Source organism: Lepidochelys kempii, chromosome 10 (assembly GCF_965140265.1).
Source record: "Lepidochelys kempii isolate rLepKem1 chromosome 10, rLepKem1.hap2, whole genome shotgun sequence".
Classification (NCBI taxonomy): Eukaryota; Metazoa; Chordata; order Testudines; family Cheloniidae; genus Lepidochelys; species Lepidochelys kempii.
In genome coordinates, this window is record NC_133265.1 from 46879714 (window position 1) to 46897170 (window position 17457).

The following is a 17457-nucleotide window of genomic DNA, read 5'->3' on the forward strand; positions in this document are numbered from 1 at the left end:
AAGAGACATCATGACCTGGGGCCCAGCTGGAGGGACCGGGAAGTCCCTGGGCCCTGTTGCATGTGACATTTATGGAGTATTTGATGCTAGAGACCAGCACTGATTAAAGCACTCATTTCCCCAGACAGAAGGGGATCCAGCCTCTGCCATGGCCTCCTAGAGCTGCTCAGGGCAGCTTTGTAGACCCTCAAGGCCAGTTCTGTTGGAGTGCTGTGACTGCAACAAGGCCTTGGATTTCCCAGCTGGAGAAGGGCCCCATGTCCAGCCCCTCACCAATAGGGTGTTGAGGGTGTGTGGGTGTAGGAAGAGGATCCTGCTGTTCCCCTTGGGAAGCAGCCAGGGCCTGATCCTGGTGCCCTGTTGTTCCCTCCCAGAATCACCAACCCCAAGTATTCAAAACTGCCAAGTCAGGCCCAGAATGTCACAAGATTGACAAACTGCCCTCATGGCCTTGGTGACTGGTCTGTGCCCGGATTCCTTCCGCTGCAGGAGTAGCTCCCCACTGCCAGCCTTGCCTGTCCTGTGAGCAGCGCCACCTTGAGGGGGAGCCTTGCAGGGGCTCTGTTCTTAGCTAGCCTCCAGAGAACACAAGAAAGCGCCTTTGCAGGTACATATGCACCAGTGGGGACATTTACTTAACCTCCACTTAAGCATCTCTCAGCAGCACTGCAGCCTGTCCAGCTCACATACAGCCTCGGACTCTGTACGACAGGGGTAGTCAATAGGCAGACCGTGGGCCAAATCCAGACCACCAGACACTTTTGAATAGACCCCAAAATCTTTATTTACTTATTATCCTTATCGTTGTTGTTTTATTATGTTCTCTGAAGTATGGACCTTGACCAAGAAATTTGGACTGTGACAAAAAAAAAAAATTGACTACCCCTGCTGAAGGACCTGGCCAAGATCAAGAAACTGGGGCTGGGAACCACCATCACAGTCTATGTGGGATAGACAGAAGCTCAGCTAAATCCCTTTGCTTCCCCCAACTCCTGGCAGAACACCTGCATGGAGACCCCTCTGTGAGAGGCCCACTGCTGCTGGCCCACATCTGCCTTTGCCAGCTGACCCATCCAATCCCACTGCAGGCAGAAGGGAGCATGAGTCCTGACTAGTGCTCAAGGCATGTCATGATAAAGTGATCCACATGTTTGCACTCAAGTCCTGATGCCAGTAGGGAAATGCAGACCCAGCTGGGACTTCAAATGGCCCCAGTGCCTCAGCAGTGAAGCCAAACCCCTTCTATGGCAGGCTGCAGTAGAAGGGGAGGAACCAGGGATCTCTCAGGAGACAGTGGGAGGAAAACATCTCAGCCTCTTACTAATAGGGGACCTTCCTGTTTTACATCAGAAATCAGGTCTCGGGACTGAAATGTTGGATTTCAGATTCACTCCAATAAGCCACAAAAAGCAGAAGCAACATGGTTTCTGCATGCTGCCGGAAACATGACTTTTTCTTGTGATCGATCAGGAGAATACAGGAGTGGCCACACTGCATCAGATTGATTGTCCATCTAGCCCAGTATCTGGTCTTCTGATGGTGGCCAGTGCTAAGTGCTTCAGAGGGATTGAACAGACCACGCAATTTTTCAAGTGATCCATCACATTATCCAGTCCCTGTTTCTAGCACTAAAAGGTTTAGGGACACCCAGAGCATGGGGTGTGATGGGGGGGGGGGAGGGGCACTCTACTCAGCACCGGGATGGCATCTCCACTTTGCTGCTTTGGGAAATGGCTCACAAGGTCGATGCCTCTTCCTGCAGTTGCATCCTGTCCCTTTGCCTCTCTCTCTGTTTGCAGCCTCTGTCTCACTCCAGGAGCTGCTGAGGGCCCTCTGTGAAGTAGCCCTCCAGCCAGGTCACTAAGAAGTTCCCCTTCTGGGGTAGGCTTTCAAAGTCTCTTCCGTCCACGTGGCATCAGGCAGTCCTCATGGCCCCGGACCCTGGCACTCCAACAGGGGCCCAGACAGTCTTCCTGTTCATGGCCCCCAAACAGTGCCACTCTGCAGTGGTTTGAGTTGGAACCCAGACCTGCCCTGTACTCTGGGTTCCACTCCAGGGCCCTCTAGTGAACAGTTAGGGTCTGCATCTCCATCACCTTACTGCTCTCACCCCAGCCCAAACACCTTCCAACCAGGCTTCTTCTCCCTTACCCCAGGAGGAGGACTGCAGGCTTTTTTCCTGCTGCTTGCCAGCCTCCTGGCTTTGCAGAAGCCCCACCTGTCCCATCACAGGTGATCCTTCATCTAATTAGCTTCCTCCAGCTTTAATCTCCCCCCATTTGCAGCCTAATTGGCTAATTGGGCCCACATGGCCTAAATCAGCTGTCTCGGGGCTAGTGAGGGGAGTATGCCCCATCACATGAGGTTGCATCCCTGCCCATCTTGGCTACGAGCCATTGATGGACCTATTCTCCAGGAACTGATCTAATTCTTTTTTGAGCCCAGCTGTACTTTTGGCCTTCACAACATCCCCTGGCAATGAGTTCTGCAGGTTGACTGTGCATTGTGTGAAGAAGTACTTCCTTCTGTTTGTTTTAAAGCTGCCGCCTATTAATTTCATAAGGTGACCCCTGATTCTTGTGTTACGTGAAGGGGTAAATAATACTTCCTTGTTCACTTTCTCCACACCACTCATGAGTCCATAGAGCTCTATCACATCCCCCCTTAGCTGTCTCCTTTCCGAGCTGAACAGTCCCTTTTTAATCTCCTCTCCTCTGGAAGCTGTTCCATCCCCCTCATCATTTTTGATGCCCTTCTCTGCACTTTTTCTAATTCCAATCTCTCTTTTTTTGAGATGGGGCAGCCAGGACTGCAGGTAGCATTCATGCTGTGGGCATCAAGGTGAGGCTGGTTGCTCCTGCACTGCCTCTGGCAGGTCCCAGCGTCATGCAGGAAGCGGATGAGACCAGGGACAGTTGGAGTCATAAATTGATGGGGGCGGGTGGTGGAAGGAAGCTACTGTGACAGCGAAGCAAGGATGTTCACATCTCCATTCTGCTCTGTTTGCAACATCACCCTCTCCAAATCCCCTTCTTGTCACTGAGTGATGTGTCCTTGGCGGGGGAGGCCAGCCATGCCGTGGGATGTTCCTAACCAGCAAGATGAAATGGAGGGGGGTGGATAACAGCCAGACAACATCGCAGGGAAGCTGCCCAAGAATAGGCACTCAGCCCTGCCCTTCCAAGAAAGACAAGGTCAGTGAGGGGCAGCCCTAGTATGCAGTGGTGATGGAAAGGATAGCCAGAGATAATGAGGGTGCCAGGGCAGCTTTGGAGACCAGAATGGAAACAGCTGCTACCAACTGATAACACACCCAAGGGCCACTTCCCTCTCCCTGCCCCCATCAGCATCACTCTGTGGGAGGGCAGTCAGAAACTTAACCAGTCAGATTCACTTTGATGTCAAAAATGGGAAGTCGCTGGTGAAACATGCTTACAGCGAGACACCCTGAGGTAACCCCATACCACAGAATTAACTGAAGAGCTGTGAGCACCAACTGAAATTGTATGATCAAATGAACACGTTTCAAAAATCCTATGAGCAAGCCAGCCCATGCTAGGGCAGGTAAGTCTATGAACATTTGACTAGCACGTAACTCAGCCCATTGGAGATCATGTGCCAAACCTCAACGTAGGAGGAAGTGTAGGGAGCAGCACATGTAAAAATATACTGTTCAGCACCCTTTAACACAGAAGTATGTAACAGGAAGTAAAGCAGGTGACTGCATCATCCAGGAAGAGCAAGAAGTGATAGGATCCTGGAGATTAGTACACTGGAAAGACCTGACTTGGGCACATGCACCTTTAATAAGAGCAAAAAAAATTCAACCAAAACTAGCATGAACAGGGAGAGAGCTAGCTGGAAAGTAGCTATGGTCAATGACTGAGGAGGTTTGGTAGACAGCAAATTAGAGACACGCTTGGGATTTTTCAGCCACTGGGATTCTGTGCGGTTCACGTGCAGCCACAACACTGTAGAGCAATGGTTCTCAGACTTTTGTACTGCTGACCCCTTTCACACAGCAAGCCTCTGAGTGCGATCCCCCTTATACATTAACAACACTTTTTTATATATTTAACACCATTATAGATGCTGGAGGCAAAGTGGGGTTTGGGGTGGAGGCTGACAGCTCGTGACCCCCGCTGTAATAACCTCATGACCCCCTGAGGGGTCCCGACCCCCTTTTGTAGAGAAAGGAAGGTGGCGCCAAGTCCCTCTTGGTGTCACTGGCGATACCGTATCTGGAACAATCATATGCAGTTCTCAGAACCAAGATGATGTCAACAAACCAGAGGCAGTTCAGAGAAAAGTAACACAAACCAGTGATGAGAAACTGACTCGGGAACACTGATCGCTTGATGATTGCCTGTTCTGTTCATTTCCTCTGAAGCACCTGGCATTGGCCACTGTTGGAAGACAGGCTACTGGGCTAGATGGACCTTTGGTCTGACCCAGTATGGCCGTCCTTGTATTCTAACATTCTTTCAAAACAAAATTGAGATTACCTCCATGGTGACTAAGGGAGATAGCATTCTATCTACACCTATATGAGGGGTTAAAAGCCACAGAGAGGAATTAGATTAATAGATTTAAAGGCTAGAAAGGATGATTATGATCATCCACTCTGACTTCCTGTCTGACAGAGGCCAGAAGAATTTCACCCAGTTAGGGCAGTAACCAGACAGGATAAATCAAGTATTTGTACATCCCCATCCCATGGCCAATGCTGAGATCACCTAGGTTGCATTTCAAGGGAAGTAATGCAACCCCTACCCCCTGAGACATCTAATAAACTAGAATGGATTAAAAGCAGTGGGCAACAGATTGCCCTGTGCCAAGTAATCCAGGATTTGCCTTCGTGTGATGGACAAAACCATGTTAATATTTGCAGAGAACTTTAAAAAAGTGAAGTAGGCACACATTAAGGTCTCAGCAGGGGCCTAGAAAGCAGGAGATTTGAGCTCTACCAGGGACTCCCCATGGGTACACATCAGTGAAGGCCATATGTTCAAGTGTCTACTTATTTTGGGGGCCCATCTTGAGATACCTAGGACCCGATTTTCAGGGGTCCTAAGGCCAGAACCACGAAGTTATTTAGGCTGCTAACTTCCATTGAAATCAGTGGACATTAGGAGCCTAAAGACCCTTGGGGATCTGGGCCAAAGCATCCACAATGGCCATTGACTTCACTTACTAAGAAATTCAATGAATTGACTATGAAAGTCAGCTCCAAATTGTTCTCCAGTTGGGCAACCAAAACCAGGTGCCACTCCTGAAAACACTAGCCTGGGCTTTTTTCCCTCCTATGAGAACAGGGATATTTTCCTTCCTCCAGGAGCTCTGTCAAAGGCTTTGAGGTCCTCGGATTAACTCCGATGTGATGTGCCTTTACTGCCACCCTGTGGTGGCTGCGTGCTCCTGTGAATTTCTCAAATTCCAAACTGGTTCCCCACAGCTGATGGGGGCAGGTCTCAGCTGAAGAGGGAGTCTCATGCTGTAGAGTACGGAGTCTCTCCTTAATACAGATGCCTGTACAACCTCACCTGCTAAGGAGGCCTAAAACTCATCTTCACGCAAGACAAAGACCCACATTTCCAGAAATGACCTGTCATGCAAGGTGCTCAGCAGCTGCGCTTGCATGTCCCTTGCATGTTTTGGTGGGGTGGAATATGGCAGCCACTACAATGACACTAGCACCAAGGTAAGAGGAGGAAGAGCGTATCCCCGGAAAGCAAAGCAAGAACTTTTGGTGGGCAGAAGGGAATTATTCCTCCTGCATTTTAGCCAGTTCCTGTCCTTCCCTACTTTCACCTACTTCCTGGGGCTTATGTGAGGATCAATGAGTGGTTGCAAAGGGTGTTGCAGATGAGAAGTGGGATGTAAATGCTACATGTTATGAGGAATCCCCTCCCCCCCTTTAATGCACACAAATGATCATCTGGGCACTGTCTCTTGACTGAAATGTTCCACTGACATTGCCCGGGGACATTGGTTCAGCATGGGCTCCGGGGGAAGAGCACCCCCAGCTGCATTATCGGCAGTACCTCCTCCAGCAGCTAAGGTTATTCTTGGAGGCCTCACACCCAACAACCACTCAGGCTAGCTCTGAAATCTACCGGGTCACAACTCCAATGACAGACAAGTGGAGAGGTTCAGCTTTATTAGACTCAAACACTGACGAACTAAAACAGACTGAGGCGTTCTAGGGTGGCAGGAATTGAAGTGCAAGCAGGAGAGGGAGCTGGCAGATGCCTCGTGGTAGCAGCTGTGGCTTTGCAGCATCTCCTGGTTCAGGGGGCTGTTGCTCTTTCCCTGTGGCTATACAGAAATCCAGTGGTCTTGCCTATGGTGGTTATAGCCCAGAGGACTGCAGTAGAAAGACCCTCTTTGAGTGCTGACACAGAGTTCCCATCCCAGCATAGTGCATCATCTCCTCTGCCATCAACTGTGTCCCGACAAGATAGGGGAGAGACCCCTACACTGCCCAGAGCAAGAGAGATGCTCAGTTCTGTTCAAGTGTTTCAGGGCTGAGGTGGGGATTGGAGACAGGAACTTCACAATTGTCCTAACCTAGCAGCATCTCTGAAACATGCTACTCTGCCCTCACTCAGAGGGGGTTAGGGTGCCCCGCCTGCAAATATCAACTCCAGGGCAGCCTGAATGTCCCCTCCGGTGGCCTGGAGGGCTCGGAGGCTCAGGTCATCGTCATGTATGCCCATGTCCCGCAGCTGCTGCAGCTGCGGCTGCCACTGGCTCTGTAGAGAGAGAACAGACAGCTAAGGGGATCTGTCAGTACCCAAGTAAATAATACCAAGTTATTCCCCACCCTCCTCCATGGTCTCCAAAGCTGCAGCATTTCCCTACTGCATTTCTATGCCTCTGTCACCTTGGGATCTAAGCACCTCCTGCTGGGAGCAACCCCACGGTCCTGCCCCATACCCTCCACCTCCAGTGTTTCTGCATCATTCCCTACAGCACCTCCTGCTGGGAGCTCCAGCCAGCCACTGAACCACCTTTGGATACTGAGTGGCCTGCAACGCGGGGCTTCAAGTGAAAGACTCCTGTCCTGCGATAGCTGCTGGAGTCAGGGTAGAGAGAGGTGGGTCACAGAGCCCTGAAATGACCAGACTGAGTTACTGACCTGCATGGCAGGCTGCCCAGATGCCTGCAGGGCATGCTGCAAGGCCTGGCTGAAGAGATCGTTGGTGATGGGAGTTCCTGATTGGACACTGGAGGACATCGGAGAGGTGCCCGATGAGTGACCCTGGAAGACAGGAGACAGTGCTAGTGGGATCCACACACAGCTGTAATGTTAACTGGCCACCACAGTGACCTTCAGGGCAATGCCTCCTCCACAAGGGTCTCCCCAACCCCACATTCTCCCTCCTGGGGTCTGTACAGAAGAGACTCCTGCCATAATGGGCTAGCCCAGTTCCAGGTCCCAGGGCCGTTAGCTGGGACTGGCTCTCAGCAGTCAGTACCTCGCTGCAGTTTGTGACCTGAGAGAGGGGTTCCCTGATGCTGTGCTGTTACCCTACCTGGGTGCCAGGGGTAGGAGTGTGTGAGCTGCTCTCAGGCGTGCTGGCCAGGGCCAGCGCAGTTGCCAGTTCACTCTGTGTGATTGGCCGGGGTCCGGCAGCCCCAGTGTAGCCAAGCGATGCTGGGCGGGACCCAGAAGTGCTGCTGGAAGGTGTGGACCTTGTGCTCTGCCGGGATGGAAGAAAACCCATGACTTAACGTCTATGTCACAAAGAAACTCAAGGCGTGCTCAGGATTCCAGGAGGTCACCATCAGAACCACCTTTAGAACTAGCATTGCACAACTCGGCCTGCCAGCTCCCCTGTCTTTCAACGTTAACCTTCGCAGTCACCAGGCTAAGAACTCCCAGTATTAATCACAGCTGTTATGGAGACACTGGAAGCCCTGTAGAGATGCAGCGAAGGAAGATCATGCTGCAGCAGTGTCAGTAATTTCAAACAATGTGACAGAGACCCAGAGTTCAGAGGTGGCTGGGGCCACCAGCAGTCTGGGCCATCTAGTGATCACGGGGCCATCCAGTGATCATTGCTGGCAAATTGAAGGGAGACAAAGAGAAAACATAGGGTTGGGGGTCAGGGGAGTTGGCTTTGATCCGACACTTGCAGTTACTGGATGTATTATACGGAGGGAATGATTGACTAGCCAATATCAGGTTCCCCAGTGGTTCTGTCAACGGGCCATGGGTTGGGACATCGCCTTAGCCTAATGATCCCTGTCAGGCAGGGTGTCCCTCCCCACCCATTGCTGAATATTCAATCATACCCACCAAGACCTTGTCCCTCTGCAAAGAAACCTGCAGCACTGCCCTGAAGCAGAAGTACTTGCATCACCCACTCTTCACATCCAGGCAAGGTGCTGCACCGCTCCTATGCTGTTTGGTGCTGACATTCAGAGAAGCACCATTCCCTGAGCTGGCCCGACTGATTTCTTACTACGTGAGCCTAAACTAAGTACTTTTGTGGCTCTTCTCGCTGTAGTATCTGAGCGCCTCACAATCATTAATACCTTGAGCTTCATAATAGTCTGGGGGAGTTAGACAGAATTTTTATCCCTAGATAATACAAATGTGGAAACTGAGGCACTGGGAGAAGAAGCGACTTGCTCAAAGTCACACAGGAGGCTCTGGCAGAGCCAAGGACTGAACCTCGGTCTCTCAAACCCTAATCCAGTGCTTTGACTGCAAGACCACCCTGCCCAGGGTGCAGCTCCAGGTTCTCTGATTTTACTGTGCCTCTAAATGCAACCATCCCCCAAACCCAGACCCCTCACCTGCCCCACTAACATTACCTGATGAAAATCATCTTCATCATCAGAGAGACCTTCAAACAAAAAGCCACCTGGCCAGAGAAGAGAACACATTCAAATGGAAAAAAGCTCCCAAACCACAGACAACGCAAAATCTCAGCTCCCATTTACCCTCCCAGCAGAGACTGTTAGATCGCCCATGCCTTCAGAGAGGTCAAATCAGCTGATAGACAACACTCAGCCTCCAAGGGAAAGACACTTCACGGACTGCGTTTTATAAGGATTGCCCACTCACCATTAAAATGCAGTCATCTCTGGGGTGGAATGCAGCAGACATTAATGTGCCTACAGCACTAGATGGGGGAGTGAAAAATAACTTCTCCTAGTGAAAGTACGGAGGGAATTTAGGGAAGCAGCATAGTTACCCAAATTAGAATACAGCTAGGACAACGGAGCAAACACCTCTTCTCATGCAAACAAACTATGGGATCTTTAAAATTCAAAAGTGTTTTATGGCTCCTTGGAAAAGGCACAGCCTTCAGCAGCACAGGGCCAGGACCGCTACATGGGACCCTGGTTTACTTCTGATCCAGAGGAAAGAGTGCTACCTATGAATCACCAGCATCCTAGGTTTTCCTTGGAGGTTTCCCACCCAAGTGGTGAAGAGGCTCCATCCCACTTAGGATCTGACAAGACCTACAGCAGCTGAAGGGTCATGGTTGCAGGCCTAACACACCCAGCAACTCATTTATTGCACTCTAATTGGAAGATTCCATGAGTTCTACTTAGTGCTGCATATGTCAGAGGAGAAGGAAAATCCCTCTCTCTCTCTCTCTCTCTGCCCTAAAGATTACCCCCAGAACAGATGCACGTTACCAACTCAACAAACCAGGCCTCCTGCTCCACCTGCCCCTGGAAGGCTCAGGGTCAGTTACGGCCTGGATTAGTCTGTAGATCCCGCAGTTCATCTACCCCATGTGAACACACAGCTGGATGCTTCACATAGGCAAACTGACCTGGCATGTCCCTGTAGGAGCTGGAGGGCATGCTGCGCGAGGAGGTCTCCGGAGTTGGGAGAGGCGTGCTGCCTGCCACCGAGTGCAGAACCAGGATGATGGCATTCACCAGAGCAGGGTGAGCTGGGATGAGCCTGGGCAGAGACAAAACAAGAAACCTGGAGGTGGCACCAGAGGAAGGGAAGGGAGGCCACCACAGCACCCGGAGCAGCAATTTCAGGCTTCCCAGTGGGCTATGCTTCACCACCATCTCCGATCCCAGCTCTGGCAGCCAGATGATGTAACCTCTCCAGTCCACCTGGTCTAGTAATAATCCTGCCACCAGCCCAGGAGTCAAGCTCCAACTTCTTTTTTTAAGTGGATTTGATGCTAGTGAAAGATGGCACGTTTGACATCCCCAAAGGTTGGAATCCTCTCTTTATCCACCGAACAGGTACAGCATAGGTCACAGCAGTTCCAGCTCCCCTGGCTGATGTATCTCATGATACAGAAGGACGATCTCTAGGTGAAGGAAGTGCCCTCCCCTTGGCCCACTCAATCCTACACACTCTGCTGAGTTGGCCAACAAGAGGGGCCAGTTCGATCCCATTTTGGCAATGGGTTTCTGATTAGGGTTGCCGACCTTCCCGGACTGGCCAGGAGTCTAATGGAATCGGGCATCAATCTCCCAGTGACTATTGAAAGCAATCTGGGAGATTTTAATAGGCTGCTAAAAGTCTGCATCGGCATTGCAGCAGGGCTAAGGCAGGCTTCCTACTTGCCCTGGCTTCATGTGGCTCCCGGAAGCGGCCGGCATGTCTGGCTTCTAGGCACTGCGGTGGCCAGAGGGTCTCTGCATGCTTCCATCGCCCCGAGCTCCAACTCTGCTGGGAACCACAGCCAATGGGAACTACAGGGGTGGTGCCTGGAGGCAGGGGCAGTGCAGGGAGCCACCTGGCTACCCCTGAGTCTAGCAACAGAATGGACATGCCAGTCGCTTCCAGGAGGCACCCAAGGTAAGCGCCGTCCAGCCAGAACCAGCACCACTCACCCCTCCCACACCCCAACCCCCTCCCAGAGCCCACACCCCCTCCTGCACCCCAACCCTCTGCCCAAGCCCATAGCTCCCTCCTGCACTCCAAACCCCTCAGCCCCAGCCCAGGGCCCTCTCCTGCACCCCAAACCTCTCATCCCTAGCCCCACCTCAGACCCTGCACCTCCAGCTGGAGCCCTCACCCCCTCGCGCACCCCAACTCCCTGCCCCAGCCCTGAGAAAGTGAGTGAGGGTGTGGGAGAGCAAGCGATGGAGTGAGCAGGGGCAGGGCCTTAGAGAAGGGAAGGGGAAGGGGCGTGGTCTCAGGGAACAGGCCAGGGAAGGGTGTTCAGTTTTGTGCGATTAGAAAGTTGGCTACTCTATTTCTGATGCAGGCTGCCCACTGGGACCAAAAACAAGATTCCCCACCTCAACTTGCACAGGGCACTGAGCAACAATCAGATGGTTGCAACTGTCAGCCACAACCAACAAAGACTGGATTTGAACTCAGGAAGCAGAGATGAAAGTTCCTACATTGAAGTACAAATCTCTTGAGCCATCCCTCCCGGTAAAGTGCAGCAGGGGAAGCTCACTGACAGACACCCCACCTCAGTCTTTTCTCAGACTACTATTACTAAGAGAGAGGGGTTGGAAGCAGGAAGAAGGGACGGGAAAGCCTTCGACCCAGCCTACGCCAATGGAATGGCATGTCCACACCGGTAGTTGAGAACTGGAGTAACCCTCTCCTCCCACCTAAAGAAAAACAGACTGCAATTGTACAAACAGGCATTGCGTGGTGTGGTGGCTTGGACCCAGCACTGGCCATTCGAAACTTACGTGTCCAGCATGTTTGGGTCAGCAAAGACAGAGAAAAGATCTTTGTCTTGTAAGACACCTGAAAGAGACCAGGAAACGTACTGAATCAGGGACAGGAAACAAAAGGCACATCTGTCAAATGTGACCCAAAACACAAGCAAAAGTCACTAGTTCCTGGAACAGCTTTACTCCTTGGGCAGTGGAGCAATGTGTATTCCAGACGATATCTCTCCACTGTTATTCTCTTGTAATGTTTCCACCTCTTTCCTACAAGGCTCTGCATCATGACCATCAGCTCCCAAGCACAAGGACCATGTGTTGAGTCAACAATGGTTGCTGCTGAGCATCATACAATATTTCTGCTCTTCAGAGCTATCTGCTCTTCTGGGCTCAGGGCCTTGAGAAGCAATAACTCAGAGTCCTACTAGAATCTGCACATGGCCATGCAGAGATGCTGCTAGCTCACTAGGCCAGGTGGGCCTGGATTAGAGTTAATTAATCCTTTGTGGCACTTGGAAAGGGCAAGTGCAAAGCAGATGCATTCATTACACACCTCCCTCCCTCCACTTCCTTATGGCCCAGTCCTGCTCCAGCTGAAGTGAGTGTCCTTCGATCAGCCCCTGCCCTGTCGAGTGTAGCTACCAACAACAGATAGCACTAGTAAAATCTGACTCCCGGACAGATTCAGACCTCTCCATCTCAAAGGTGGAAAGTCTCTGCAGAAACTGCCTTTTCCTGTTCTTCCTGGAGCCTGACGCTCCCTCTCCCATGTGAGGAATTAATAGGTTCCATAGACCATCCCTATTTACTATGTCCTTTACACTGTCTGGCCACATCTGAACTCACCCAGAGCAACAGGGTCGCTGCTGAGGCCAGGGGTAGCTACGATGATCTGATCCAGTGATTCTTTGTTCCCCAGCATCTTGAAGACCTACCAAAGAAATCAAAACAGATCAGCAACGCCACATAACGAGGCCAGTCTAAAACTGGGGTAGCCCAACTAAACTGTTATTGGGGCTCTCCATCCCTCTCCTTTGTTCAGTCACACATGGTGGATGACTCACGTTTAGGGGTGAAGAATAAGCCACACTCACTGCGTCTCTGTATGCAGGACTGCTATGAAGGGCGGTGTGCAGGACCCGGAACTCTCGCATTGCAGCCACTTTATCCACAGGTTCTAGAGGAGACGTTCAGAAAGGGATGGGAAGAAAAATCAAGAGCTTTTATTGGTCAGTTTCATTCTGCCTGTCCTTTATGTCATCCGTTTCCTCATTGCCAAGAAAGCCAAACCCAGTCTGACAGAGCAGTGTGTGTGCGGGGGAAGAATCTAAAGACCTTTGTGCTAGCATTCCCAAATCTGCAATCCCAGTGCCACTGCTTTAATTTACCTGGTCTGATGCTGACCACAGAACACTCCAAAAGCAAAATAAAGATGGATCAAAATGAGTGGGGATTTGATTTTGGTCCTCAACAGCACCAGTGTAATTGACTGGAACTCAGCTAAGGGGCTCTTTCTCCATGTATCATGGGGCTCCTTCCACAGTTCCCATGTCAGCATGAAACAGACACAGAGAGCTCCCCTTCGACATTGGAGGTTTCACAGAAGACACCAGATCAATCTCAAGGAATTCACCTCCTTCCACTATACCTCTGTCCCTGAAAATTACAGGCAAGTAGGAGTATGTGTCCCCATCTCAACCCCAAGAGATCAGCACCACACATACACACACTTAAGAGTTCCAGAGGGTTAACCCAGGCATCCTCTCTCTCACCTGGTTTCTGATCCGGCTCGGGCCATGACTTCCGCAGGACATGGACAGTTGAGCCTGACTGGATGCCATAAAAGTCAAGGGTTTGGTCATCCTTCAGCTTGCGGCCACAGTAAATCAGATCTGAGAGAGAGAAAGCACAGCTCTGTAACAGAGGGTATTCCTGTGGGAAGGTCTATTGCTTGGCCTTTATGGGATAAGTACATTTCCAGGCATGCTATCAGCCTGCCACATGATGTAGCTATTTAAGTGGCAACTCCTAAATATTCAGCGGCATAAACACTTGCACATTTAAATTCCAGGGGACCTTGAAGCGTAGGACACAAGCCTGGCTGTGCATCCTCTCACAGAACTACACGGTTTAAAAGAACTGCCCCAACCCCACAGAGTTCTAGTGGTGTCAGACACAAAGTACATCTCATAGCAGAAATAGGTGTCTACTAGCCTGCTTTGTTAGAAGGATTTGTTAAAAGCAAACCTGGAAAATAGGGATGGCTAAAGTCTCCATAATAACTAACATTATACACAGCAACACTGGAAGCAAAGAAGCTATATCCAATTGAAACTGCTGTATGTAATTACCCAATTGAAATTTGACCATGATCCCAGGCTTGACTAGGCCCAACCCTGCAGTAAAAGCAGTAACTCACCAATAAGTTCTGGGTCTGGGACTGACTCCTGCAGCTTTCCAGTGATAAGCTGCTTCAGGTAGGAGATGCTGCACCCACCCAAAGGACACTCTCCAAGCTCAGTCTCTGGTAGCCGCAGGATGGATTTGGGGGCCAATGGCTGATCTGCCAGCTTCACCGCAATATGCCACTCTGACAAAGACATTGTAACTGTATCATCAAGAGGAACTGAGCCTCAGAAACCCAGTTCTGAGCTCCAGGAGAGGCTGTGAAGGGAACAAAACAAACCAACATGAGACGCTCCCAGCAACTTTGATTCAGCTGGCCACATAACTGGAATGGATCTACACTAGGCTATAGCCTGTCCCTAACTCTGGGTGGGGATATATACATTAAGTCCCTGCCCTAGTCACCAACACCGAAGGGTGGGCCTATGCCCTGGTCCCAATCCCTGATAGAGCGGAGAGGAGCTCCTCTGCCAGGCCGTACCACAGAGCCCAGCTCGGCGAGTGGACAGGTTCTAGGCGAGGCCTTTCCTGGTCCCCAGCCCGGGTTAGGGGTGGGGTCTATGGTAAGCCTTGCCCGGGTATCCAGATCCGAGTGCCGGAGACCCCAACCACAGCGCCGGGAGACGGAGCCACACCAGGCCGAACCCTAGGGCCCAGCCTAGGGGCGAGAGGGACCTAGGGAACGGATCGATGCTGATCCAACCCTGCCCCGAGGCGGGAGTCAAGGCCAGGCCAGGCCAGCCCCCGCAGTGGCCACGGCGAAGGGCTCCACAACCCCCACCTGATGTTGTTTACAGTCACCGGAGCACCATCCCCGAAACAGGAAGTGCCGGCGAGCTCCATGCGCCGCATGCTGGGAATTGTAGTTGACGAGACGAGACCAGCCATTGCTTCGCTCCCCGAGCGCCTACAGCTCCCAGCGTGCGGCTCGGACTCCCTGCCGCAAAGTCTGCTGGGAACAAGACTGGTCCGGCCAGCGACGTTCTGATAGGTAGTTGGGAAGGTGGGGAGGGGCGGGTTATCATCACAGTAGCCAATGGGCGTCCGGGGCCGGAGGCGGGTTTCCGATTCCGGTGGGGATAAAGCTGCGCGCGTGGTGCCTGCGGAAGGAGACACAGGCTACTGCGGTTTCCGGACGTGACTGAGCTGCTGGAGGTAACGGGTGGGTCGGTCTCTGTGTCCCGAGGGCGGGGCTGGCGGCCTTCGGATCCTGCTGGGAGGGGGCTGGCCGCTCCGGGCTGGGGTCACGCTCGACCGCCCTCGTCTCCAGTCGGAGCCGCTGAGTCCGCGGGCCTAGTGAGGGGGCGGGGCGAGGAGGCAGCGCCGGGCTGGGCCTGGCCTGTGGGTCGGAGCTCTGTAGGCTGAGCCCTGCTGCACCCACATCCCGGTCCAGACAACAGCAGCGTCCCCCTGCCCTAGGGCGCAGGGGGGAGGAAGCCGATCGCGTCTCCTTGAAAGCTTCCATGCACCTAACGGAGTCTGTGCTCCTCACTGTCTCTCTCAGATTAAATCAAAATGGCCGATGAAGAAATCGCCGCCCTCGTTGTTGACAATGGCTCCGGGATGTGCAAAGCTGGCTTTGCTGGGGATGATGCCCCTCGAGCCGTGTTTCCTTCCATCGTGGGACGCCCCAGACACCAGGGTGTCATGGTGGGCATGGGGCAGAAAGACAGCTACGTGGGTGATGAGGCTCAGAGCAAGAGAGGCATCCTCACCCTGAAGTATCCCATTGAGCATGGCATTGTCACCAACTGGGATGACATGGAGAAGATCTGGCACCACACTTTCTATAATGAGCTGCGGGTTGCCCCTGAGGAGCACCCTGTCCTGCTCACTGAAGCCCCCCTGAATCCCAAGGCCAACCGAGAGAAGATGACACAGATCATGTTTGAGACCTTCAACACTCCAGCTATGTATGTGGCTATCCAGGCAGTGCTGTCCCTGTATGCCTCTGGGCGTACCACCGGTATCGTCATGGACTCTGGGGATGGGGTCACCCACACAGTGCCAATCTACGAGGGGTACGCCCTGCCCCATGCCATCCTTCGTCTGGACTTGGCTGGCCGTGACCTGACCGACTACCTTATGAAGATCCTGACCGAGAGAGGCTACAGCTTCACCACCACGGCCGAAAGGGAAATTGTGCGTGACATCAAGGAGAAGCTCTGCTACGTCGCCCTGGACTTCGAGCAGGAGATGGCCACGGCCGCTTCATCTTCCTCCCTGGAGAAGAGCTATGAGCTCCCTGATGGCCAGGTGATCACTATTGGGAATGAAAGGTTCCGGTGCCCAGAGGCCATCTTGCAGCCTTCCTTCCTGGGGATGGAGTCCTGTGGCATTCACGAGACCACTTTCAACTCCATCATGAAGTGTGATGTAGATATCCGAAAGGACCTCTATGCTAACACGGTGCTCTCTGGCGGAAGCACCATGTATCCTGGCATCGCTGACAGAATGCAGAAGGAGATCACGGCCCTGGCACCCAGCACGATGAAAATCAAGATCATTGCCCCACCGGAGCGTAAATATTCCGTCTGGATTGGTGGCTCCATCCTGGCTTCTCTCTCCACCTTCCAGCAGATGTGGATCAGCAAGCAGGAATATGATGAGTCTGGCCCATCCATTGTCCATCGTAAATGCTTCTAAAGAGGGTCTCAGCAGGTGTGCTCAGCCTCTGCTGATGGGGTTACCCACAGTAATTGTCAGGGCAAATGTATTTACCAAATTGAGTAGTTACTTGTAAACTTTGCCCTTGAAAAGCCTTTCATGTTGGACCAATATTGTTTGATTTACTCACCACCTCTTATGTTTAACTTGACTATTCCTTTGATGTACTGTGTAGTAACTATACCCCGTGCATCTTAAGCTCTGTTACAGGTTGCACATGTGACGAAGGTTACAGTTAACCTACAGTATTAGTGGAGAGAGAGCTACCTGTTAAGCTTTAGTTTTCCTGTGGCTGACTAGTGACCCTTTACTTTTTTCCCCTTTAGCTATAAATTCCCAGGGGCTGGAGACTAGACTAAGGGTGGTTGACTTTGATGTAATGGGATCTCAGAAGTAGATTTGTAACTAACCCTAAAGGTGATAACTGTATGTCACTGACCACTCCTTGTATAAGGCAAACTAATAAACTTCTGTGGTTTAAAATTTAAAATGTGTTGTACAATTACTTCAGGGTAGCTGGGTTGATCAATATGGAAAAGCTAATTATTCTTTGAAAAGTACTAATAGAAATGCATTTTCCATAGTAATTTGCATAATTAAATTGCAAGTCTATACTGCAGCCTACCAGATTAATCTAAACACCGTGCCCAGAAAATGCCATGGGGACTTCTAAAACCTGCCTAACATGTCTCACTTCTATTTTGGTGTACAGAGAAGAAATTTTGACCCGCATTTTCAGCTAGGTCCTGAAGAGCC

At 51.6% G+C, this 17457-nt stretch overlaps 2 protein-coding genes across 3 annotated transcripts; one reads left to right on the top strand and one right to left on the bottom strand.

Annotated features, from left to right (window-relative positions):
- Positions 1-6143: 6143 nt before the first annotated feature.
- On the bottom strand, positions 6144-14965 carry UBL7 (ubiquitin like 7). 2 transcript variants are annotated; one of them, XM_073363262.1, is made up of 11 exons: positions 14816-14965; positions 14048-14292; positions 13401-13520; positions 12693-12805; positions 12475-12559; positions 11650-11707; positions 9801-9934; positions 8827-8876; positions 7539-7706; positions 7142-7264; positions 6144-6755 (listed from the first exon to the last, which is right to left on the bottom strand). In XM_073363262.1, exons 2-11 carry the CDS (start codon positions 14229-14231, stop codon positions 6618-6620), a joined length of 1173 nt encoding a protein of 390 aa, XP_073219363.1. In that variant the 5' UTR covers positions 14232-14292; positions 14816-14965; the 3' UTR covers positions 6144-6617. The 2 variants fall into 2 exon arrangements, with proteins under 2 accessions (XP_073219363.1, XP_073219364.1); XM_073363263.1 differs by having other exon boundaries at positions 12723-12805; positions 14816-14963.
- A 111-nt stretch (positions 14966-15076) lies between these two features.
- LOC140918554 (actin, cytoplasmic type 5-like) lies at positions 15077-17191 on the top strand. The gene is made up of 2 exons (XM_073363264.1): positions 15077-15189; positions 15539-17191. The coding sequence occupies exon 2, from the start codon at positions 15550-15552 to the stop codon at positions 16678-16680; it is 1131 nt and encodes a 376-aa protein (XP_073219365.1). The 5' UTR covers positions 15077-15189; positions 15539-15549; the 3' UTR covers positions 16681-17191.
- The last annotated feature ends 266 nt before the right edge of the window (positions 17192-17457 follow it).